General features: G+C 35.5%; 2 protein-coding genes across 2 annotated transcripts in view; both read left to right on the top strand.

The window, feature by feature from the left end:
• Positions 1-25,527, top strand: part of LOC141365405 (snaclec stejaggregin-B subunit beta-2-like) — a 128,133-nt gene that overhangs the window by 20,511 nt on the left and 82,095 nt on the right. The window lies entirely within an intron of this gene.
• LOC129432149 (C-type mannose receptor 2-like) lies at positions 64-20,352 on the top strand (the record flags this gene model as incomplete). Its single annotated transcript, XM_073870180.1, has 4 exons — positions 64-428; positions 663-881; positions 5,245-5,249; positions 19,448-20,352. Coding segments are annotated over 4 exons (951 nt in total), but the record flags the coding sequence as incomplete, so codon positions are not given.

The raw sequence follows: 25,527 nt of genomic DNA, 5'->3' as shown, positions 1-25,527 counted from the left end.
TTGTGTTTGTGGTTTTATGTTTGTTTTATAATCTCATGAGATTTGACTCAAACTCTTTCTTTCATAGCTCTCTGTTCATTATCTGAATGCATTCAGCGCCACTATCACCACATAAACATAGAGATGAACTGGACTGAAGCTCAGAAATACTGCAGAGAAAACTACACAGATCTGGCCACAGTCAACAACATCAATGACATGAATCAACTGATGAAGAGTGTGAATAACAGACTGGATAAGGTCTGGATTGGACTGAATAAATCAAGTGTTTATAAATGGAAGTGGTCTCTGGGTGATCCTGTGAAATATACAAACTGGTATAATGGAGACTCAAATGGTTCAGATCATTGTGTTTATATGAGAGATGGATCATGGCATCATCAGGACTGTAAACAGAACACAAAGAGATTCATCTGCTACAATGGTGAGTAAAGCTTCATAAAATAACATCAAACCTTAAATTAACAAAACATCATCACTATTCTTTCAACTTCACCGCATGTGTAGATGTTAATCATCTGTGTGAGAGAGAAACAAACTCACTGCAGTAACTGAAGAGTTAAATAAGTAAAGAGTTTCTGTAGATTGACATCTATACTGTAAGTGTATTAAGAGTCAAAGTAAATCATGAAACAATTTTTATTTTCTTAAACAGATATCAGTAAAGGATTCATCATTGATGGTTCTTCAGTATCATGGAGAGACGCTCAGATCTTCTGCAGACAGCATCATACTGATCTGATCAGTGTGAGGAATCAGATTGAGAATCAACAGATTCAGAAGATCATGAATGACACAAACATATCTGAAGTCTGGATTGGTCTGTTCAGTGACTCATGGGAGTGGTCAGATAAGAGTGAATCTGGATTCAGATACTGGAAGTCTGATGAACCTAATAATGCTCGTGGTTCTGAAGATTGTACAGCAGTCAGTGTGATAGATCAGGGTCAATGGATTGATGTGGTTTGCAGTCACACTCGTACCTTTGTGTGTGATGAAGGTGAGTAATAAAAGTCAATGTGTGTTTGATGACAGAAGTTTCTTAATTATTAAAATGATCTCAGTTCATCACATGCTGTAAAACATTTTATTTTAAACTGTAAATAATTGTGCTGTGATTTCCAGTTATGATAACAGAGTCTTTCAGTAATTTTACAGTATAATACTCTCAATATATTAATAAAGTATACAGTACTTTATAGTTTTCGGCTTAATCTGTATTAGTAATGTAACTAGAAGACGGAATATTTCTTGACTCAGTCAAGTCTTGTTTTGATTTAATTGAATATATAAAGTTTTAAAGTTTATTTCATTACTCAGCAGTGCTCAACATCTAAAACATTTATGGAGGATGATGTGGTCAAATAGTTTATGAGGTGGTTGGGTGTTTGTCATGTAGTTAACTTTACACAATAACTACAAGAATTGTTAATAAAATACTCCTGCCTCATGTACTGCATTAGGTTAACTGATAGAAGATTGAGATGAGTTATGCATTGCTGTCGTTTTATTGATGTGATTGATTTCATTGTTTTCCTCATTTGTAAGTCAGTTTGGATAAAAGCATCTGCTAAATGTAAATGTGATTTCTATTAGATTAATTTAATTATATCTGAATTATCAAACCAAACACACCAGGTTATCACTACTCAACATGCCGGTCATAACTGTAATCACGCCTGAATTAAAACACATCAACATAACATTCAGTCAGTGCATGTAGTGTGATTTGATCAAACAGTGTCTATAAACATCATCATATTAATCTGTCCTGTATTCATTTACTAATGAGCTCTAGTAGTTAACTGGTAATACATGTCTGATGAAGATTAATTTAAACTAATGAACTGGACAGGAGCTGTGAATATCAGAAGTGTCTTTAGATGTAATGTAGGTGTTCAGTTAATACATGTTAACAGTGAACATCACTACTATACCTAACTAACTCATTACTCATCTCTGACTCTAGGTGTGAAGACACTAGTTACCTGTGAACATAACACTGCCCATCTCAGCTGTGGTGAGTTCATTGTTTAAGACATTTCAATATAATGATAAAATAAATATTCACTGATGTAATTTAAATAAATATGAATAATACATCTCTAGTTAATGTTATTTTTATCAACAGATGAGGGAAACATTAAAGTGATTTCAGCCAATTATGGGCGTACAGACAGCAAAACCTGCTCCAATGGAAGACCAGCTAATGACCTCTTAAATGTTCACTGCAGTCTGAACTCAACCCTAATACTGACCAATCAGTAAGAAGAGTTCACATCATTACACTTATAGAGATATTCAAATCATCATTATTTTATATTCATCTGATCTTCATCTTTCTATTCATTGTTTGTTTTTTCTCACAGATGTGATGGAGAGCTGAACTGTTCTATTGATGTGGGGAATAAAGCTTTCTCTGACGCCTGTTATAAAACTTACAAATACCTGAATGTGTCTTATAAATGTATCATACCATCATCATCATCATCACCATCATCATCATCATCATCACCATCACCATCATCATCATCACCCAGTGAGTTATAAACCTAATTTATCTTATATCATAGATTGAACTAATACATATAAATTATTTCTGTAGAAATCATAGACATGTTTAAGTTCAGATGATGCTGCACAGATCAATCAGTGTTTGACATCACTACTCTCACTACTATGATACTTTTTCATGTCATACAGCAACTGATCTGCAATGCAGCATGAAGTATTAGATGTATTTTAAATCTTTATGAGGTATAAGATGTTACGTTTATCCATTTAGCAGATGCTTTGATCCAAAGTGACTTACATGCATTACAACACAAACATACACATTTATCACTGTGTGTATTTAAAACATTTTAAACAACCTGGACAACTTTAGGTAATATAATATATAATTATAAAAAAAGACAATACATATAAAGATCATGTTAAAATTTTAACAACCTAAGACAAAAAAATATAAAGAATGACAACAAATGTTACAATATCTACTTACAAGGATGACAAACACGGGATATAAAACACTGGAGACTTTAATGATGATGAAGATGATGATGATAAACACAGGTAACACAAACAAGATCTGACCAAGACCCCGTTTACACATACATGGTTATTTTGAAAAATACATTTCCCTTCGTTTGCGGCATTAGTTTACACGCAAACAGAGAATTCACCTCTGAAACTGATTCTTTCTAAGAACTCCAGCCAAAGTGAATATTTTGAAAACCTTTGTTTGCACGATTGAATGTAAACTGAGACAAATGGATGTTTAAACAGCTAACGTCACAGAATGTGCCAGAGCTCACACCTATGTCAAAAGTGTGACCTATGTTTACATGTGATCATGGCAGCGTTCAGAGTTGCAGTCACATTTATGTTGGTAAAACTCTTTTCAGACGTTTGCATTTGCAAATACTGCTGCTCAATGAGATGAAATGAATGCTCGGAGGTCAGCAATTTTACGCTTGTTCGACTTCATGTGGCGCTGCAAGAACTGACAGCCGGATGACGTCAACGTACAGTGAGAGCGAGTTGAGAAATCACACGTGGAAGTCTAATTTCGAATCGCTCTCACGGGACTTTGACGTCATTGAACACACATACTGTATTGCAACAACTTCTCCTCCCTCCACCACGTAGAACCAGTCCACGTCATCGTCAGTGCCGTCAGTAATTGGCTTACGTGGGCTTGAGCTTCTCGTTATACCGCCACCTACAGGTTTGGAATGCTCTTGGCAGCATATTCACGCGTAGGCTACGTGTAAATGAACACTTTTCTGAAAACTGACACGTTCACGAATAACTGACATGTTATTTGTAAAACCGGAGAGATTGAAATGACTGTTTATGAAAATGTGTAAACGTAGCACAAGACTGGAAAACATCAAAAGAAATATACATGGGAATGAAAGAACACATGAGAACGATGACACTAATTACAAAAACAGATGAAAACGATTAAACAATAATGACAATGATTGAACTAAATAAACACAACGATAAAAACTTACAAATGACATCCAAAAGCCTAACAATAAAATATTTACTTAAGATAAATATTTTCATAATAATACATCTAAGACTCTAGAGCATTTCATAACAAATTAACATTTAAGATTATAGATAAATGACAAAGTAAAATTAACAGCATAAATTACAAATTACAACAAGTCATTAGTAGTGTAGATAAAAATACACTTATTACACTGTGCAAAGCAAATCATTAACAATATACAACAAAATAGCTCAATGATGAGAGTGTTAAATAAATGAAAAGATTATACATTGTGTTTCACCATTCAGCCTGAAAACAGAGCTAAACTTGCTGGTCAATGTTTGCATACATGCACATAAGCTACATCCTGACTGACAGGGTTTCTATTCAGTGCTCCTTTAGGAGATAAACATTATAATGAGTAAACATAACATTAACTGGCATACCAATTCATAAACACGCTATCTTCTTCTGACTGGTGATGTAATACACAATGACAGCATCAATGCACAACTTCTGCACCTCCAGACTGTAAAATAGACGAGTGACCCCACAATCTTTCTTCATAATTCTGACCCTGACTGATATGGTCTTGACTTGATCAATATTGAGAATATGAAGGTGATATTTTCACAGAATGTTCTTTACATGATGCAAGATGGTTTTATTTTTAAACAGATTTTATTAATAATCTGGCAGGACTGACTTAATTACAACACAGTGACAGCTGCTGTAACTAAAAAGTAAACAGGCAAGTTCACAACTTAACCTTAAAATGTAAGCTCCCTGTCTTTGACTTTAACCCCTGCTCTACTGTTACTCACTTAAATTAATACAATGGTTCCTACATATAATAACAACAAATGTAATGTAATGAATTTATATTATTTCCGGGTTAAACGATATGTTTCCTTGAAACAGTGTGCATTGATGTGCACACAATGGGTTCAAGTTGGAATGTTATCTTTCATTCTGGACAGCAAGGGCAGTGACTGTAATATCAAGAGTATTTTACAGTATTAAACATGTATTTATAATGATTTCATCAGGCTCCAGAAACACTTAAAAAAGAACACAAAGAATGGCTCAGCTACCTTAGTGGCAACTCTTGCGTCATCACAACAGGGTGTTCAACGCATCACAGTAAACAATCATTTTCTCTTTACCCGAAGTGTCTGTTTATGCGTCTCTCCACCCATTAAAAGGAGGCAAAAACACTGTTTGGAACTGCAGGTAAGCACTGGCTCTTACATTGGGACACTTGATCATTTATTTTCGAGTGACGTGACTATTAAAACACATTGTGAGATATCACAGCAGAAACATTTCTCTGACTTATAAAAAACTGGTTACAATATAAAACACACTATTCAGTTTTATGTACTGACAATAACAAAGTCCAGTAATAAAGGGAGTGCTCGTACCAGGTTAAGATGAAATGGAAAATCAATAGTATATAGATATAGTTTTATTAACTTCTACCTTGCTCCAAAACAATAACAATACAAAAGATACTAAATATTCATAAAACAAACAAGTATTAGATTCATGAGACCAACTGCTGCTAGTTTGATCAATCAAACAAATAAAATGTCATTTTTGACCATCAAACACAGATACATCAGAGAAAGATCAGGTGGTGGTCAGTTGATGCGTCTGGGTCTCAAGTCCGAATCTTTCTAAGCAAATGTTCAAATAGGTGCTCTCTTAACTATTGACTGCAGATTTAAATATTATACATATTTACTCACCTGAACTAATCTTAATACTACACCGACCAAGATCCGGTAACATTAAGAAACGGCTAAGCGCATCTTATCAGTAAAGCCGGTTCCTTGATTGGTAATAAATAGCCATCAGCTGCTTTCAAATGGAGCAGCATTTACTACACAGAGCCGTAGTTCACTGACAAGTGGGGAAATATCACATTCATTATCGCAGATGAATCACCTGCCATTAGTAGTAGGCCTCCTTCAGTCGTAGACGACCATAATGGCATAGTGAAGAGTTCATAGTGTTACGTCTGAGGCAGCATCTTCGGTGGCTGATGAGACCAATACGGGAGTGACACAAAGTGCAGATGTAGTTTGTCGTGAGTGGATGTCCTTGTGCACGTTTCTTTTGACTAGTTCTCCTTTCATTCGCTTGCTTCAAGATCTTTTCCTCTCCTGTGTTTAACTGTGTCCTAAGCAGACAGTGCCAGCAACTGATGGCGATTTATTACTATATGTACTGACAAAATGCACGTGACAATCGCGTGCGATTTATCGTGCAGCCCTAATATATTTCAAAATATACAAAAAAGGCTAAAACCTGTACTATTGAAAAATACAATTTTGTAAAGATTTTTCAAGGTATTGTAAAGCAAATGTAAGACTGACACCAAATAGCTGAATCGAGGGAACCATTTTTTAAAAACAAGTCCTGTTGAATCAACATCTAAAATCTTTCTCCGAGACTACCATCCCACTGTGCAGAGACAGAAGAGTCACACATCACCAATATTGCTCACACCCAACTAGCACTTGGCATTAATTTAAGTACAATTAGATGCATGGAGGCTAATAATGCATTTCCGTTTAGAGTAACATGTAAATGTTATCTGACCACTTTAAATAGTGCAAGTCTTAACCTCTGATTATTTTAATATTATTCTAAGTATGCATAGGAAACTATGGCATGATTATACAAAGCTACCATTGGAGATGATGGTCAGTTAGAAATAAGCAGAGAAATGGACAAATGGATATGGAGTGATAGCGGATGGTATGATGATGATAACAGATGATATGAATAATGATGACAGATACTCCAACACAAACACCCTCGACAGTCACAGATAACAATAAAGACTTTACTTAACTTCACAGATGACAACGACGATGATGACGACGACGACGACGACGACGACGACGATGATGACGATGATGATGACGATAGTCCACGCAAGAGTAGTGATGGTCGCTTTCGAAGCACTGCTTCATGAGGCTTCGAAACATTTACGAATCTTTTGTTTCGAATCAGTGGTTCGGAGCTTGTTTCAAACTGGCCCAAGTCACGTGATTTGGCTTCATTACGTCATAACGGTTTCGAAACGTTTCGAAAATCCGATAGTTCACCACTAGGGGGAGTTGATCACATGACCAGTGTCTAATAAGTTTAGGTGAACTCGGGTCAGTTTTATGATGAAAGTTCATTAAACATTTATCCTTCTGACTAATAACACTGCCATGTTGTCTACTTTTGGTTTATAGACAGATTTAATGACAAAAATGTGCATAATTAAAAGGGTAGTTAGTTTTATTCAGTTGTTTGCCCTAAATTAAACTAAAAACACATAATAGACTTTTAACTATGTCTTAATTAAGTTAAATACTTTTTTTTTAACATATTTTAATAAAAATCTTGCTATTATTTTGTAAAAAAAAGTGTAAAATGTTTCGCCACATCTGCTTTTACACTATTTTGACCAGCAGGGGTCGCCAGCGTGTGTGGGTTTCGAACGGCTTCGAAAAACTGAATCAATTTTCGAAGCAATTGGTTCAATTGATTCGAAGCTTCGAAAAGCTTCGTTTCTCCCATCACTACGCAAGAGTAGGTTATAAGTCAGGCAGTTGGCAACAGTACGCTCATAAAGAGGCATGTAGTAACAAGTGTATGAGGCAGTCTTTTATGGGGCAGGCAGGTGATGATGATCAGGTGACAGTGATTTGTAATCAGGTGACAGTGATTTGTAATCAGGTGATGTGGATCATTAAGGGAGAGTAAGTGTGGAGCCTGGTGAATCTGTAACAGTCACCTCTAAGGGGACTAATTAGTTCAACCTCTGCAGGGCTTGATATTAACACACGTCAAAATGCGGTTAGATTTCGGCTGTGGCGGGTAATCCCATTAGCCACTTTTACTGGTTGAATATATCTTTTTTATTGTAGTTTTCTTAAAAATTTTAAACAATGCACAATGACACTGGGAAACTACAACTCCCATGAGCACTCCCTGCACCCAGTAGTGATGGGGAAATGAAGCTTCGAATGAAGCACCGATACTTCTCTTACTGTTTCGAACCATGATTCGAAGCCTCAACGAGGGTGTCGAAAACAGCGCCATCTTTTGGTTAATAAAACATATAGCAGTTGCTTCTGGAAAAAGCTCCGTCAATGAAGCAACAAGCTGATGAAATTCAAATGAATATTAATATTATGTGTACAAATAAAGCTTAGACAACATGTCTTTGAATGGTCAATATAATAAATTGATTTACTGATTAAAGTGTGGCAATAAATTCCAGTAGGAGTTAATATTCATATGATTCTATACTGTATTGTACAGAATAATGTTCACAGGCATATAATAACAGACGCGCACACAAGTATAAATAAATACAATATTATATATACAGTAATATGTGGGACCAAAATGTCAATAAGGCAAATAACTCATAAAAAACTTCTAGGGTTCGAACCTTCTGACACGCAAAGCGAAGCGCGCACGTGACTAAGCAGAAAGTGAAGCTTCGTTTGTCATTGGTCACGTGATTCCAATGTTAACAACACAAGCTTCGAATCAAAGCTTCATCTGGCACGCCCACTTTTGCTCGACACAAGCTCCGAAGCCTCGCTTCAAATGTAACATCACTAGTGCAACGCACTGAGATGGTTTGTTGAGACGCGCACGATCAGCGGAGGCTCGCATTGCGGACCAAAGCGACACCTTTTTACCAGAGAGAGCGTGAGAGCTGATGGATTTGTGAATGCACATTGTAATGTTTTCAACTACTTGTAAATCGTGAGAAAATTGCCATTCAAAACATTGACACGGGGCAGTGCAGTCTCCTGTCAATGACGTTAATATCCATGTGACCCGTTGTCACCTCCTTTACTGACGTAAAAACCACATGACAACAGTGGTCGAGTTCGAAAAAATAAAATGGCGGCCAAGGAAGCGGCTGGAGCACAAATTTAGTGTAAATAAAGGTATATTTTCACTTTTCCTCATGAGGCAGCGAGGCAACAAGTCACTGCCTTGAGTTTTCGGACGCAGCCAGTGTCGTGGACAAATGCGGAACTATGCGATAGCGCCTGTCGTGCTACGCGCTTGCTTATGGACTTATGGATTACTCTTTACCGTCTGCCGCTGGTTGTGTCAGAAAAGACAGCTCCCGTACGCATACGGGCCAACCAAATGACCCAAGAAGAGTTTGGAACAAAACGAGAGAAAGAATGAGGATCAATTTGGTGTTGCATTATCGGGATGAAGAGAGCTTTGCGACAACATTTAACTAGACCGAGATTCTGATCCTGCTTGTGTTTTACGCGATGGGTGAGTTGTTTTGATTCGTAACCCTTCAAAAAACGTATGCTATTATATTGATCACAACATTAGTGTGTAGATTGTAATCAGCCCGTCTTCCCGCGGACGATATTCACATCAAAAGGTATTGTACAGCAATATAAATGGTCATTTTAAGACACTTCACAATAAGATTTGTACTGTCAATACATTATGTGAAAAATCATTGTAGATTGTAAGTTGAAAACTTAATTCTGTGCTGTGTTAACCATCGAATTGGACTAATACTGTGGACTTTGGACTAATACTATGACTAACAATTTAGTTTTGAACATCACATATAAACTTACATGATGAAATAAACTGATGTCATCAAACGCAACATTTATAAGACTTGATTACCTTATCAGTCAACGTGATTTCTTGTTCGCGTCTGATTGATGGCCATCAGCGGTTGAGTTAAAGACTACAAATCCCATAATTCCACACTGCTTCAGAGCGTCATTAAACAACGTCATTGTTATTGATTTGATCTGGCGCCATCTAGCGCGCAGATAATACAAATTGCATCTTTAATGTTTGCCTGTTTGGATGCAGCTGAACGGATGCAATACCATGACCGGCTAAATCAGAATAACCAGACATCCATCCAAATTTTGTAATGGTTAAAAAGTAATAATCAATCAGATTTATATTATAAACAATTACATTTTATATTTTGGAGTCAGATAAAACTACCTAAATTACATAACGCCAAAATGTCATCAGTAAGTGCCGGAAAGACTGAACGTGCAAGAATCCTTTCACCATGCCAAATGGTTTCTGCCATTTGGGTCAAGGGGTGTTTTTTCTCCCTACAGTATATATCAGCAAATATATGTTTTGGCCATTTTTTTTATTATTTTGACATATATTTCACATTTTATTTGAAAATATATGTTTTTGCCATATGGAAAGTAATTTATTTATTGACACATTTGTTGTGGCAAAGGATGTTGACTGTTTATTAACAGTCAGATGTTGTACAACAGATGTTGTATTTTTTGTTTTTGAGATTCTGCCCACGAATCAAGTAGGCATTTTTGACGATACAAAATAATACGCAACTCAATCTGCTGTAATGATGTTTCTGACCCCGACATGCGCAGTGGGAACCGCCTGTGACGTGAACTGTGAAGTGGTCTATTAGCTTTCAATCCATTACAACGCCCAATATATGACGTTTAAAATTAGAGTCTTAATAATCGAATTAAATTAAAACAAAACATTAACAACATTACAACAATATTTGAACACAACAATTCTCAAACATAAATATAAAACAGACATTCTCTATTAGGATACATGTTAAAAACAATCTGATATAGCGTTTATAATAGCTGCACTAAGATTTTGGGCAAAACCTCCGTTGCAAACCTGAATAAAAATGAATCACTTTCACTTTGAAAATGATGCGCTGTCACATTAAAACCAGCTCTTAGTCATTTAAAATTACTCAATTATGGCTTAGACAATTCTCCTATTTCATGTTTATTTAGAAAATAATATTTTTAACTAGGCCTACTAAGTTATTGTCCGTCTTAGAAATGCAATAGTTGTCAGCGGTCGCTATGCTAATATTTCCTTAAATAAAGCTCTTGCTGTCCTTTTGTATTAACACAAATATTTTTTTCATTTTTCATGAAACATACAATCAAATTAAAAACCACCAGAACCGCCAAATACGTAATTGCATCTACTAGCTCATGCTTGCACGCTGTTTTTTAAAAGTGTCTAAATTTTACTTAACACAAAGTCATTCACAGTAGTTTTATATTAATTTACTTGACATTTTATTACAGTGTTAATAATTAAACGTGTAAAAAAAATGGAAAAGTGATGACGGTGGGGCCCATATGCCTCGGTGGGGAGTAGCGTACTCATGGGGCCATATGCCTCGCATACTCGGAACCCCCCCTAACGGCGCGCCTGATTGTAGCGAGCGCTTAAAGGATAATTCCGGTATTTAACACTTTGAGTCTCATTTCTGGTTTGTTTTGGATGAACTACAGTGATGGACACAGAAATTTTGACAATGGGTCGTGTCTTGAGTTTTTGACTTTAGAAGCATCTCTTGACTGCTTCAGAATGGAAGTCAATGGCCATGCACAAACATGTCATTAAAACAACACTTAACGTTCATTTTCAAAACTGTGCTACTCACCGAGTGGTTTGTGGTGTTCGTTGATGATTAAAAACAAGTTGTGTAGCGAAATACAGTTTCTGTCGTGTTTTATTTGCCATTTTGTAAAATTCCATTGACTTCTATATATAAATATTTTACAGCATTAATGCAGAGCTTTTGCCAAGCAGGAAGTGTGCTTCACGCTCCCGCTCTATAGGTGGCGCAGAGAGACCAACATCCATAGCCAACAGCCACCAAACGGCACCAGTGGAAGAGATCGCCTTGAACGTAAAGCGCGCTTCCTGCTTTGGCATTTACGCTAATAGTGTTGTAAATAACGTTCAGTTTCTTGCAAAAACTGATTGATTTGCTTCACAAGACGTCAATATGTCACACAGAGTTATGGGGGATTACTGTTGTATTGGATATATATGCTTTAGCTCTTAAAGTGTGCGGATCTGTTGACTTGCATGACGGAGCACTGGGGTTTCTGCAAAATATCTTCTTTATTGTTCTGCTGATGAAAAAACATATTGGATGGTGTAAGTGTTATAAATAAACTTGATTTTGAAAGTATGCTACCGTTTTATTACAGTTTGTTGGACTACGTTCATTCATGCTTCAGACTCAAATATAGAGCGGAAGTATATACGCGGTTGTGAGGTATCTAAAAAAACAGTTCCACTATAGCAAATAACACGGATTGAAATCATACATTGCGCCAATATATTTGTTTTTAATCATCAACGAACACCACGAACCACTCGGTGAGTAGTACAGTTTTGAAAATGAATGTTAAGTGTTGTTTTAATGACATTTTGTGCATGGCCATTGACTTCCATTCTGAAGCAGTCAAGAGACGCTTCTAAATGAGTCGAAAAGTCAAGACACGACCCATTGTCAAAATTTCAGTGTCCATCACTGTAGTTCATCCAAAACAAACCAGAAATGAGGCTCAAAGTGTTGAATACCGGAATTATCCTTTTACAAACACAGCTGGTGAAAATAAATCACCTGGAATTAAAAAGACTGGCAAAGTTATCTGCTTCCATTTCCTTTCCTGAGCCTCTCCAGCAATGCACGGTGCGACACTGGAAAAAAATATAAACTTTTTTAAATAAAAGTATATGATATAGAATGTTATATAGTACATTTTTGCAGTTAAAAATATATTTAATTTTAATCTTTTCAAACCTAAAAGGTTTACAGATTTGTAACATACAAAGTTTTTATACCAAATTCGAAAGCAATGTAAATATAAATACTTACATATATTTATTTTTCAGTATATCTCATCAAATATATGTTTTGGCCATTTTTGTATATTTTAAAATATTTTTAAATTATATTAGAAAATATATATTTTTGCCATATGGAAAGTCATTTGTTTTTTTTTTGTGCAAAGGACATTGTTGAATATTAGCAGTGACATACTGTTATGCTATTAAAACTTTTGATTTTTGTCCCATCAGTCCTCTGATAGTAAATAATGGCAATCAACAATAATGTGACAATCATTACAAATTATTTAAAATACACTATATTGGCCACTATAGAACTAAAAGTTTTGGAACACTTGCTTTTATACAGGTGCTGGTCATATAAATTGAATATCATCAAAAGTTGATTTATTTCACCAATTCAAAAAGTGAAACTTGTATATTATATTCACACACAGAATTTCTTTTAATTTTGATGATTATAACTGACAACTAAGGAAAATCCCAAATTCATTATCTTAGAAATTAGAATATTGTGAAAATATTAAATTTTGAAGACACCTGGTGACACACTCTAATCAGTTAATTAACTTAAAACACCTGCAAAGGCATTTAAATGGTCTCTCAGTAATGATTGTCACATTATTGTCGCATTATCTCAGTCTAGTTCTGTAGGCTACACAATAAGACTGCTGACTTGACAGTTGTCCAAAAGATGACCATTGAAACCTTGAGCAAGGAGAGCAAAACACAAAAGGTCATTGCAAAAGAGGCTGGCTGTTCACAGAGCTCTGTGTCCAAGCACACTAATAGAGAGGCGAAGGGAAGGAAAAGATGTGGTAGAAAAATGTGTACAAGCAAGGCAAGACAAATTTATTTGTATAGCACATTTCATACACATAGGTCATTCAAAGTGCTTTACATAGAAATGAGAAAACAATATATAAACGAGAAAAAAATAAGAAACTATAAATCACAAAAAAACATAAGAATTTAAAATAACAATTAAAAGAAAATAAATGTGATTTTAATAAAAACAGTTTAATTAAAATTTGTTAAAGGAACAGTATGTAGGATTGTGGCAAAAACTTATACTGCAATCACACAACTGGTGGCCAATACACAACATGACAACATAAACATCAGTTGAGGGCTACAACTCCACTTTTTAAATGACCACTTTTGTCAGTGATATAAGTATTTGAAATTAAAATGATTTCTTAATGTCTAGTGACATATCAGGGCCATTTTATAATTAATTGATATAAAATTGTTACATACTGTTCCTTTAAAAAGAATAAAAAATTAAAAGTGCAGTCAGTGTAAAGCAGCGCAGTGCTCATTCAGTAAATGCAGAGTTAAACAGATGTGTTTTAATCTAGATTTAAAAGTGTTTACTGTTACAGCAAATCTGATCTCTTCTGGAAGCTGATTCCAGCTAGAGGTGGCATAATAACTAAATGCTGACACACCTTGTTTTGAGTAAACCCTTGCAGTGTAAGGACCTGAGAATTGGTGTAATGTGCTCAGATTTTTTGGTTCTGGTCAGAATTCTGGCAGCAGTGTTTTGTATGAGCTGCAACTGTCTTATGGTCTTTTTCGGGATCCCCCTAAGGAGTCCATTGCAGTAATCCACCCGGCTGGGGATGAAAGTATGAACAAGTCCTTTCTTGAGACAAAACAACTAATTCTGGTAATATTTCTGAGATGGTAGTAAGCTGATTTGCTTATCGCTTTCACGTGACTACTGAAATTAAGGTCAGACTCTAAAATTACACCAAGATTTCTGACTTTATTTTGTGTCTTTAGACCTCTAGAGTCAAGGTATGTGTTAACTTTGAGAGTTTCATCTTTATTTCCAAATACAATGACTTCAGTTTTGTCTTTGTTTAACTGGAGGAAGTTTTGACGCATCCAACAGTTAATTTCATCAATGCATTTACATAGAGAGTCAATGGGGCTGTAGTCATTGGGTGACAGGGCTAAGTATATCTGGGTGTCATCTGCATAGCTGTGGTAAGCAATTTGGTTCTTTTTCATTATTTGACCAAGTGGGAGCCTATACAAATTAATCAGAAGTGGTTAGGGTTATTATTTTTTATTTTTAAAAGATCACTTTCTAAAGATTAAAAAAAAGTTATTTTTTTAGAAAGAACTTAGGGAGCGTGTCAAGGCTGCAAGTTGATGCTTTAAGATGTTGTACTGTTTCTTCCAAGGTTTTTATATCAATTATGTCAAATTCTGAGAGAATGGCTAATTTCTGAGGTTGTTGCAATGATATCTGACTGACCACAGTACAATATGAGGCCGTATTAATCGTCATTCTGATATTACTGATCTTCTCAGAGAAAAAGGTTGCAAACTCATTGCATTTCACTAGGAACTTGATTTGGGGGGTTTGTTAGTCTCTCTACAGTAGCAAAAAGAGTGCGAGTGTTGTTTATGTTTTTGTTTATAATATTGGAGAAGAAGGTCTGTCTAGCTGTGCCTAGTTCTACATTGAAAGCACGAAGACTGTCCTTATAGATGTTATAATGTACTTCAAGTTTTGTTTTCCGCCACATACGTTCAGCTTTTCTGCATGTTCTTTTCATGTGCTGTACTGCTGTTGTGTTTCTCCAGGGTGCTTTACGTCTGCCAGTGATCACCCTGACCTTTACTGGAGCTATACCATCAATAGCATCTTTAACTTTTATGTTAAAGTTTTCAAGAAGAACATCAACAGAGTCTGCCGATATGTTTGGCAACATTGATATAGCATTCAGAAATACCTCACTGGTGTTCTCATTTATGAACCTTTTTTTAACATAGACAGATCTAGCATCAGTGGCAGGACAGATCAATACATCAAAGTAAACAAAGAAATGGTCAGATAGTGCTTCATCCTTGATTACCTTGGATGAAATGTTTAGACCCTTGCTAATGAGCAGATCAAGAGTGTGTCCCCTATTGTGTGTAGGACCTTGCACGTGCTGGGTCAGTGTTTAAAACATTTAACAGTTCAATTGCAGTATTGTTTTCTGAATTGTCTATATGAATATTGAAATCTCCAGCAATAACAAAATAATCAAATTCAGAGGAAATTGTTGATAAAAGTTCTGTGAATTCATCAACAAATGCTGAGGTGTATTTGGGAGGTCTATAAATAATTGTAAACAGAATGCGTGGTGTACCAATACACAAATATTCAAAAGACTGGTAATCACCAAGTAACACTTGCTTGCATTGAAAGGCATCTGTTCTGTTGGGTTTAGGTTAGGACTCAGCTGCTCGGCCATGGAAACCCATTACATGAAGCTATCTATGCACTGCTCTTGAGCTCATCTGAAGGCCACACAAAGTTTGGAGTTCTCGAGTTACTGACTCTGCAGAAAGTTGCAGACTTCTGAGCACTGCGCACCTTAGCATGCGCTGACCCCGCTCTGTGATTTGACATGGTCTACTACTTTGTGTCTGAATTGCTGTTATTCCCAATTGCTTCCATTTTGTTATAATATTACTAACAGTTGACTGTGCAATATTCCGTGGTGAGGAAATTTCATGAATGGACTTATTGCACAGGTGGCAAAATATCACTGTACCACGCTTGAATTCACTGAGCTCCTAAGAACGACCCATTAGTTCACAAATGTTTGTAAAAGCTGTCTGCATGCTTAGGTTACTGATTTAACAGTATACACCTGAGGCCATGGAAGTGATTGGAACACCGGAATTCCATGATTTAGAGGGGTGTCCCAAAACCTTTGGCAATATAATGTATCTTGCATTGATAAAGTTTTAAGCCTTTTGTTTTGCAGCATGAATAAATTATGCAGATGACGTGTTTTATTATTTTCTGTTTTTATTGTTGCTGTTGTTGTGACTCATACCAGTGGTTCTCAAACTTTTTTGGCTGAAGTACCACTTTTAATGATTTTTTCAAGCCGAGTACCCCTTAACCAGACAACAACATTTAGCTTTAAAATACTGTCAAATGAGAGTGAGATAGTTATAATATCTGATGCCCCAGAGCAGGTTTATTGCTTATTAGTATTCATCACGAAACTGGTGGTATTTTTGAGGCTCTGGTTTGTTTTTTTCTTTTTAGCATCCTTTTTTAAGAAGCCACCTCTCCTAACTTAAATTATTTCACGCAGATCCTTCTATATATATATATATATATATATACGCACAGCAGCACCACAAAAGAAAGTAATGAACTGATAACAGGAGCAGACTCTGTGTATCTATGTTGCTGAAGCTGCTGAACCGAAACCTTAGCGCATGCGCCAGACAAGATCAACAGGTGAACTCGCACATGCATTTTTTACAATGTGCTTTAAATTAAGGATTTTTTAATGCATCTTTGTGTAGTCCTAATGTCATATAAAAATACTATCATCATGATTTACTGATTTTATTGATTTATTCCTAAATTTCAGTTTCCACTTTCTCTCACGTACCCCCTGCAGTACCCCTAGGGGTACGCGTACCCCCATTTGAGAACCACTGACTTATACAATTGTTTTGCAACATTCAGGGTTGACTTTGATCATTGTTTAGGTTTTTGGTTGAGTGTAAAAAATATGTCTCAATGACCAGAAAAAACTTTCTGAGACCTTTCTATCATAACAGCTAAGTTTTGCTAAATCTGTAATGCCTCACTGTTGTTTCCTGCTGTGTTGTTATTTGTTATTGTTATTTGTAATTCATACAAACAACTTTAAAAGATCTGCTATTACAATCTTTCATTACTGATCTGGGCCCGGTTCCCCGATAACGTTCACTCTTAGCGCGCTAAGAAGACTCAAAAAGATATATCTTACCAAAGTTGTTTATGTTCCTAAGTGTGTTCCCCGAAGTGTCTCTTAGGAAGCTTCTTAACACGCTGCCTCTAAGTTTGACGTAACAATGGCGCTGTCCCAAGTGAAGGTGCTGAATTATGTACGATCAATCACTCAGGGATTGATTTTCCACTTCACGCGAAAGTGCATTATGGCGTTAAGAAAGACAACACGCTCTATACAAATTATTCCAGTAACATTTATTTTAACATAGTTTAAGTTATCCGTAAAATATAGACTATTAAATAAATGATTAAATTGTCACTAATACAGGTAGATAACCCTCACTAATCATCCACCCTCCTTATCCCGTTGTGCCACTTGTGCCGCTTCTTGACATGGGTTTAAATACTTAAAAAAATTATATAATACACTTTTATACTAATGGTAAGGTACTTAACAATCAGAATTACTTGGCAAGCAGCTGTAGTACTTCTGTTTAATGCGGTATTGCTTGCCATTAATGTTTTCAATAAAAAACAACCTATCTACAATAAACAGAGAGAGTTAGAATATGGTCTGAGAAGATCCAGCAGCTCCATAATGAGTTGTCTTGGGAGGCGATTTTTTTTATTTAGCCACGTCAGGCAAATTGTCAAAAGGTTTTAAGTGTTACAGAATAAAAAAAAAATTGGCATGGACTAAACGGTTACGGGGTTACTGGTGTTGTGTGGAAGTCTGTTCCCCCTATGTTTCCCTTTAGTGTTTTTATAGCGTTTTTATCACATTATACATTTATTCTTTATATACATTGAAAGTTCTAATGGATACTGAGATGTGTGTGTGTGCATTTATGTAATGTATCTTGATTGTTCTTGATTGTAAATTATTTTTACAGTATTACAGTATGAATCATATTATATGTATAATTTATTATGTATGGAAACATAACAGTTTTAAAACAAACAGTAGAGAAAAAAAAGAAAAAAGGCAGGTTAAAAGATATAAAACCGTCAAATAAGAAATAAATTGTATAATAGAATACATGATATTATTGCTTTTAGTATAACAAATTCAAATCTTTAATCTTTCTAAATAAATTATAAATGTAAACGCTATAAACATAGAGGAAACAGACTTCGATGGGGAACAAACTTCAACACCGGCGCCGTCTTTGATTCATTCTGATACCAAATAAAGTCAACTGCATAAATAGCCCTGTATCCATTGCAAACATATTTTATTATTAGTCTTAAAATGTCCATAACATAAAATCATTGTCAGCATACCATAGTTTGACTTGTACTGCGCTGCGCTGATTTCTAAAGACTGTGGCGATAGCGTTTTGCGCTCAAACAACGCTAAGAGAGAGCTTACGAATGGTCCAGACCAACCTTACAAAAGTGTGACTTACAGAAGATATACTTAGCGTACGAACGTTTTGGGAATCATGCCATAGAGTTAAGAGAGAGGTTAAGGAAAAGGTTAAGAACTACTTAGCGATAAGAACGTTTTGGGGAACCGGGCCCTGGTAGTTATACTCTTTTTCAAACACTACTGCAGAGTTTAAAAAAGTAAAAGTTCAAAGGCTGAACTCAACATTGATCACCATACTGGTGACTTTCAACATTTTCCACAAATAAATACTATACCTGTTAATTCTCAATGAGAGCTTTTATAGACATAAGACAGAAATAAAGTCAAATTGGTTTGTACTAAGTGAAGATGGTACTGGTGTTTGTGGACTTATTTAATATTCCTGTGGCGAAAACTTGACTGGTTTTCTAGACTTACATTTAATGCTTGTTTGAGCTGTCTTAACTGAAAACATCTGACACATCTTAAACCAATCTCATCCTAGTTTCTCCTCTAACTTAATCTGCAAAGTTCTTGTAATCAATGTGTGTTTGATGACAGAAGTTTCTTCGTGATTAAAATGATCTCAGTGTTTGTGGTGTATGTTTGTTTTGATCTGATGTGTAGTTTGTGTTTGTTGTGTGTTCAGATAATCTGATATTGATCAATGAGAGTCTGAGCTGGTCTGAAGCTCTGAGATACTGCAGAGAGAATCATGTGGATCTGGTTTCAGTTGATTCAGAGGAGATTCAGCGCTGGGTGACTAAAGTGATTCATCAGTCCTCTACTGACGCTGTGTGGATGGGGTTACGTCACTCCTGTGCTGTTGGTCTTTGGTTCTGGGTGAATGGAGAGATGGTCTGCTATCAGAATTGGGCTTCAGGGAACGAAACATCAGTGAACGACTGTGACCGTGAAGTGAAATCTGGAGCAGTTCAGTCTGGAGGAGATCATCTCTGGATCAGCCGTCCTCAATCTCACAAACTCAACTTCATCTGCAGCAGAAAATAATCAAATCATTTGTGTCTATCACTTCCTTGTTATTTATTGATTCTCATTTAAGTTAAGAATTGTTATTTAGCAATGATAGCATTTTACAGATTATATATAAATACATATTACAGCATTTATAAATACAACTTACATTGTTTCATCTCAAACTAATCTATTATGTATGACTCTAAGGATATTTTGATAAATTATTTTCTGTAGTAATTAACAGTTTATCTTATTTTAGTTTTTTTATCTTGTTTGATATGTGTTGTTAGTAATTGCTGAATTAAAATATATGTTTCTTAAGTTTATTTGGCATAAAAAGTAGCCGTACAACTGCATTACACTTTGTTGAAAATAAAACAATAAAATTACAATAACTTATTTACAATGTGGTTCTTGAGATTAAAAAAAATCAATGTCATTAAAACAGTTTTATTGAAATATAACACTACTGCACATACAACCAATGCCCACATCATCAAAAGACGCTTTTAGACCTTAGACCAGGGCTTTATTTTACAGAAACATGCTGAAAAGTTTAGTTTAGTTTAGTTTAGTTTAGTTTAGTTTAGTTTAGTTGTTTAGTTTAGTTATTTATAAAGCACATAAATTACAGCGTGGCGCTGTCCAAGGTGCTGTACAAAGCAATTTTAAGAATTTCATCATCAATACATTAAAAAAAGAAAAACAATAACAAATATAAATAAAAAATAAATGTATAATTTAAAATTATGAAATGGTAAACATAATGTGTATAAGATAACACTACACTAAAAGAGGTTTCAAGAGGAGGTAAAGGCTTTAGATAATAAATAGGATTTTAACTCCTTTTTAAAAACAGACACTGACTTTACAGCCCTAGTTTGGCAAGGTAAAGAGTTCCACAGTTTCGGACCAATGACCGAAAAAGCCCGGTCCCCTTTAAGTTTTAGACGAGACCTGGGGACAGCTTATCATAGGACCTAAGGGATCTAGAGGGAATGAGAAAGATAAGAGGGTGCCAGCCCATTTAGAGATTTAAAAACCATCACTAAGATTTTATACTCAATCTGAAGATGTACAGGCAGCCAGCTAAGAGAGCAAAGAATAGGGGTGATATGATCATGTTTCGTGTGCCAGTCAACATCCTGGCTGCTGCATTTTGAACAGCCAGTAGCCGTGATAAAGCTGACTGACTTACATCTCTATAAAGTGAATTACAGTACTCTAGCCGAGAAAAAAGAAATGAATGAATAGTTTTCTCAAGATCTCTAGAAGACAAGACGGATTTGGCCTTAGCTAGGAGTCTCAGATGGAAAAACAAGATTTTACGACAGCATTTATTTGCTTGTCGAACTTAAAAGCATTGTCAAAATACACACCCAAATTTCTTACCACTGGTTTGTTGTACAATTCCAGTGGTCCCAAATTTACTGTGTTACTCTTCCCAAAAACAATGATTTCTGACTTATTTTCATTGAGTTTTAAAAAGTGGTGAGACATCCAAACCTTCATTTCCTCAAGACACTCAGTAGCAGCAGATTTAGCATTATTAAAAGGTAAATAAAACTGCGTATCATCCGCGTAGCAATGGAAAGATACATTATATTTTCTAAAAATCAACCCTCAGAGGCAGCATGTAAATAGAAAAGAGCAATGGAGCAAGGACGGACCCTTGAGGGACCCCATATTTAACATGACCTGTAGATGAGAAACATTCCCTTATTTGTACAATAAAAGTCCTGTTTGACAGATAAGATTTAAACCACTGCAGGGCTACTCCATGTATCCCAACATAACTCTCAAGGTGGGAGATCAATATATTGTGGTCAATGGTATCAAATGCTGCACTCAGATCTAATAAAAATAAAATAGCAGAAACATCAGTATCAACAGTTAGTAAGATATCATTATACACTCGTAGAAGAGCTGTTTCTGTGGTGTGCTTGGCTCTGAAACCTGACTGAAATACCTCAAGCAAAGAGTTTTTTTCTACAAATTTCTGTATCTGGGACAGAACAACCTTTTCCAGAACTTTGGAGAAAAAAAACAGATTTGAAATTGGTCTAAAATTTGAACACACCATAGGATCCAGATTAGATTTTTTAATTAGAGGTTTAACTATTGCATGTTTAAAATAGTTTGGGACTAAACCCGACCTCAAAGAGTTATTTATTATGGCCAAAACACTCGGACCAATGACAGGAAAGGCCTGCTTAAAAATACGGGTGGGAACAATATCCAGTGAGCATGATGTGAACTTCAAATTTTCAACAATGATCTTTAAAGGTGTTAGAGATACAGGCTCAAATTGATTTAAAACAACTGAGCAGGTATATGGGACAGAAAGATCATAGACAGGACACTGAATAGAGGATCGTATTTTTGTCCAAAAATAATTTTGTGTGGTGGCAACTAAACAGTCTGAGACTGGAGGATTTACCACAGCATTTAGTGTGTCAAACAAAACTCTGGGTTTATGCCGGTTTGTCTCAATAAACTCAGAGAGATAGGTGGCCCTAGCTTGGAGTACAGAGTTTTGGTAGTTGACTAATGAGTCCTTATAAATGTCATGTGAGATCTGAAGCTTGTCTTTCCTCCACCTGCGCTCCGCACGCCTGCAAGCCTGACGGAGAACACGAGTGGAATCGTTTAAGCAGGGTTTTGATACTGATTTAGCACGCTTTTCTTTTAGGGGAGCAACAGAATCTATTATGTTGGTACATGAGGAGTTAAACTGGACCAGCAGCTCCTCCACATCCAATGTTGCAGATGGATCATCAACATGCAAAACACCAGAAACAGCATCCGTAAAGAGAGTACAAAAATCTCTTATCGTATCTGCATTTACTGTACGAAGTCGTCGACCAGCAGCAGTTGATTTAACAGTGAAAGAGGGTAGAGAAATATCAAATACTACAGACTTATGGTCGGAAAACACAGTATCAGATATTTCAATGTCACATACAGAAAGGCCATATGATAAAACGAGATCCAAGGTGTGACCGAGTTTATGGGTTTGGACAGTCACGTGCTGAATTAGGTTAAAAGAATCCATTAAATTGAAAAAATCCTTAACTAAGGAGTTTGTGGGACAGCACACATGGATATTAAAATCCCCAAGAATTAAAAGTCTGTCATACGTTGTCATAATCCCACATAGAAATTCGGTGAATTTTGGAGGTCTGTAGACTAATGCACACAGCACAGGGTTTGCCTGGTCGAACTGTAATAGCTGGAGTTCAAAGCTGGAATAGGCAGCAGCCGATTGTGACCGGCAGCCAAAATGATTTTTTAAAAACCGATGCAATCAACAGTAACATCAACAGTAAATAACAGATAAAGACATCCCAGACAGCACACATACATCTGGTCGATGTCGTCCCGATTTTCAAAGTTTCATCGCCAAGATGTTGCTCAGAGAGCGTTTGCTTATTGGGACGCCGTCTAGACGTCAGCATCTCATTGCAGTTGCCCCTCGGGCCGTTTGGACGATGCAATCTCAGCTATTCTGCGCAGGCTTTATCGGACCTTTATTTATTAATTTAAACCTTTATTCATTCACACTTATCAAGAATAATGTGCTTCTGTGCAATAATAACTAAAACATATAAGACAAACAATTTGGATATATCAGTAACAGAATATTTATAAACACATAAATATAAATAAAAATCACACATAAATATAAATTACATATTTTGTAACTATTATACACTGCTATACTACTACTGTTCAAACGTTTTGAAACACGTGACTTAAATATTTCTTATGCTCTTCAAAATCTTTTACTTTTAAGGTATATGATTCAATTACGTTTGTGGACAAAAATATAGTGTCAACATATAAATGTATTTCAATAGAAAATTTTATTAAATTTAAAACATTTTTCAAAAGAATTGCTTGGAAAAAATGATAAAAAAACAAGTACTTCAAGCCCATAATAGATAAAAACAATGAACATTGTTTAAAAACTATCCCAGGGTGAGATCTCAAAAAAAAGGGAAAAAACCCAAGAGTATGATATTTCAAATTCTAGGCAAAGGGTGGTTGCATGGATTTCGAAAGTTTTAGTCGCAAGATAATTCCCATATGATGTATAAGCGTGATTCTTAGACTATGGGCACTTTTATGTACAAAAATACATATAATTTTGGACAAATTCCTCGTTCTTTGTCAAACTTACAATAAACCACCTTAAAAACTTTTTATGACCTTTCTATTATAGTTTTTTCATACTTTTTAAACTCCTTATAGGTGTCAAATTCACTGTTTATCCTTGTCGCAAACCCAGACTTTTACATCACGTTCACTTTTTCACTTTCACTTTATTAGCCATTTGCAGTTTAACCCACATTGGAATAACATGAGCAAGGAGCTCAAAATTCAATGTCAACACTTAAGAAAAACACAACATAAAAACAGACAAGCAAATGCCACATAAAATACTCATTAATAAATAAATACAATAAAAAACATACAAAATTTAAAGTGCATAATTTAAAGTGTTTTGTTTAAAGTGATCACAGCTTGGGGGAAAACTGTTTAAATGGCGATCAGTAGAACATTTGACAGAGTGATAGTTTCATAGAAAACCCCTGCAGGATGGCCGGAGACATCATTAGCTAGCAGCTTTATATGTGACCTCCAGGAGTGGCAAAGTAAAATATATACCCCTGCGGTTAGCCAGTACTGACATACAGCTCATCTGAAATACAACCATTGATTTTAACCCTTTAGAAAATTAAAAATCCATTTACAGATGACATCATCAAGTCCAAGACATTTTAGAATGAGCTTTGTTTGGGACTATTGAATTAAAAGCTGAACTATAGTCTATGAATAACATTCTAGCATATGAATTTTGTACATCTAGATGATTGTAGACAGAGTTCAAAGCAAAGGAAATGGCATCCTCAACACTTCTGTTTTTCCTATATGCAAATTGTAGTTGGTCCACAGACAACTCAAACTCAAAAGTTTTCATCAAAACAGATGTGAGGACCACTGACATGTAGTCATTTAGACACGTCACAGATTCATTTCCCTTTCAATGTTTGCCATTAGTTCATTTAAATTTGACCCCGTCTTAAACACAGTTGTGTCATCAGCAAAAAACAAAAAATTCATGTATTTGGAAGTCTCAAATATATCATTAATGAATAATATAAAAAGTTTAGGACCAATTACAGAACCCTGTGGAATTCCATATTTCCACATATTTACAGTCAGAGTTATATGGTTTTTAAATTGAACATATTGGCTTCTGTTACTTATGTAACTTTCTAGCCATTTATAAATCTGACCCCTTAATCCATAGTGTTGTAGTTTTGTCAGCAATAGGTTATGGTTAACATTATCAAATGCTTTCTGTATAGGTCCAATAATATACTTGAGAGATACTGCCTTTTGTCCATTGCAGCTAAAATTTTATCAGTTAAATGAATTAGTGCAACGGCCATTGATCTATTGGATCGAAATCTGTATTGATAATCATAAAATAAATTATTTTTTTCTAAAAATAGATCCAATTTATGAGTAGGGGAGACCGGGGTTGGTTGTCACAATTTTTACTCATGCATGAATTGCTCATTTTCAAAAAATCTTTCAGCAGTAATTCCTACATGAAATGAAACCTTGGGGTCTTGGCTTTAAATGTGTATACTTTTTATTTTTATAATATATTGTAACAGGAAGTAATTAACCATCAAAGACACTCTGACACAATGTGACAACCAACCCCATCACGGGGTT

The sequence above is a fragment of the Misgurnus anguillicaudatus genome, chromosome 1, assembly GCF_027580225.2.
Source record: "Misgurnus anguillicaudatus chromosome 1, ASM2758022v2, whole genome shotgun sequence".
Lineage (NCBI taxonomy): Eukaryota > Metazoa > Chordata > Actinopteri > Cypriniformes > Cobitidae > Misgurnus > Misgurnus anguillicaudatus.
This window is presented reverse-complemented; position numbering and strand designations above follow the sequence as displayed.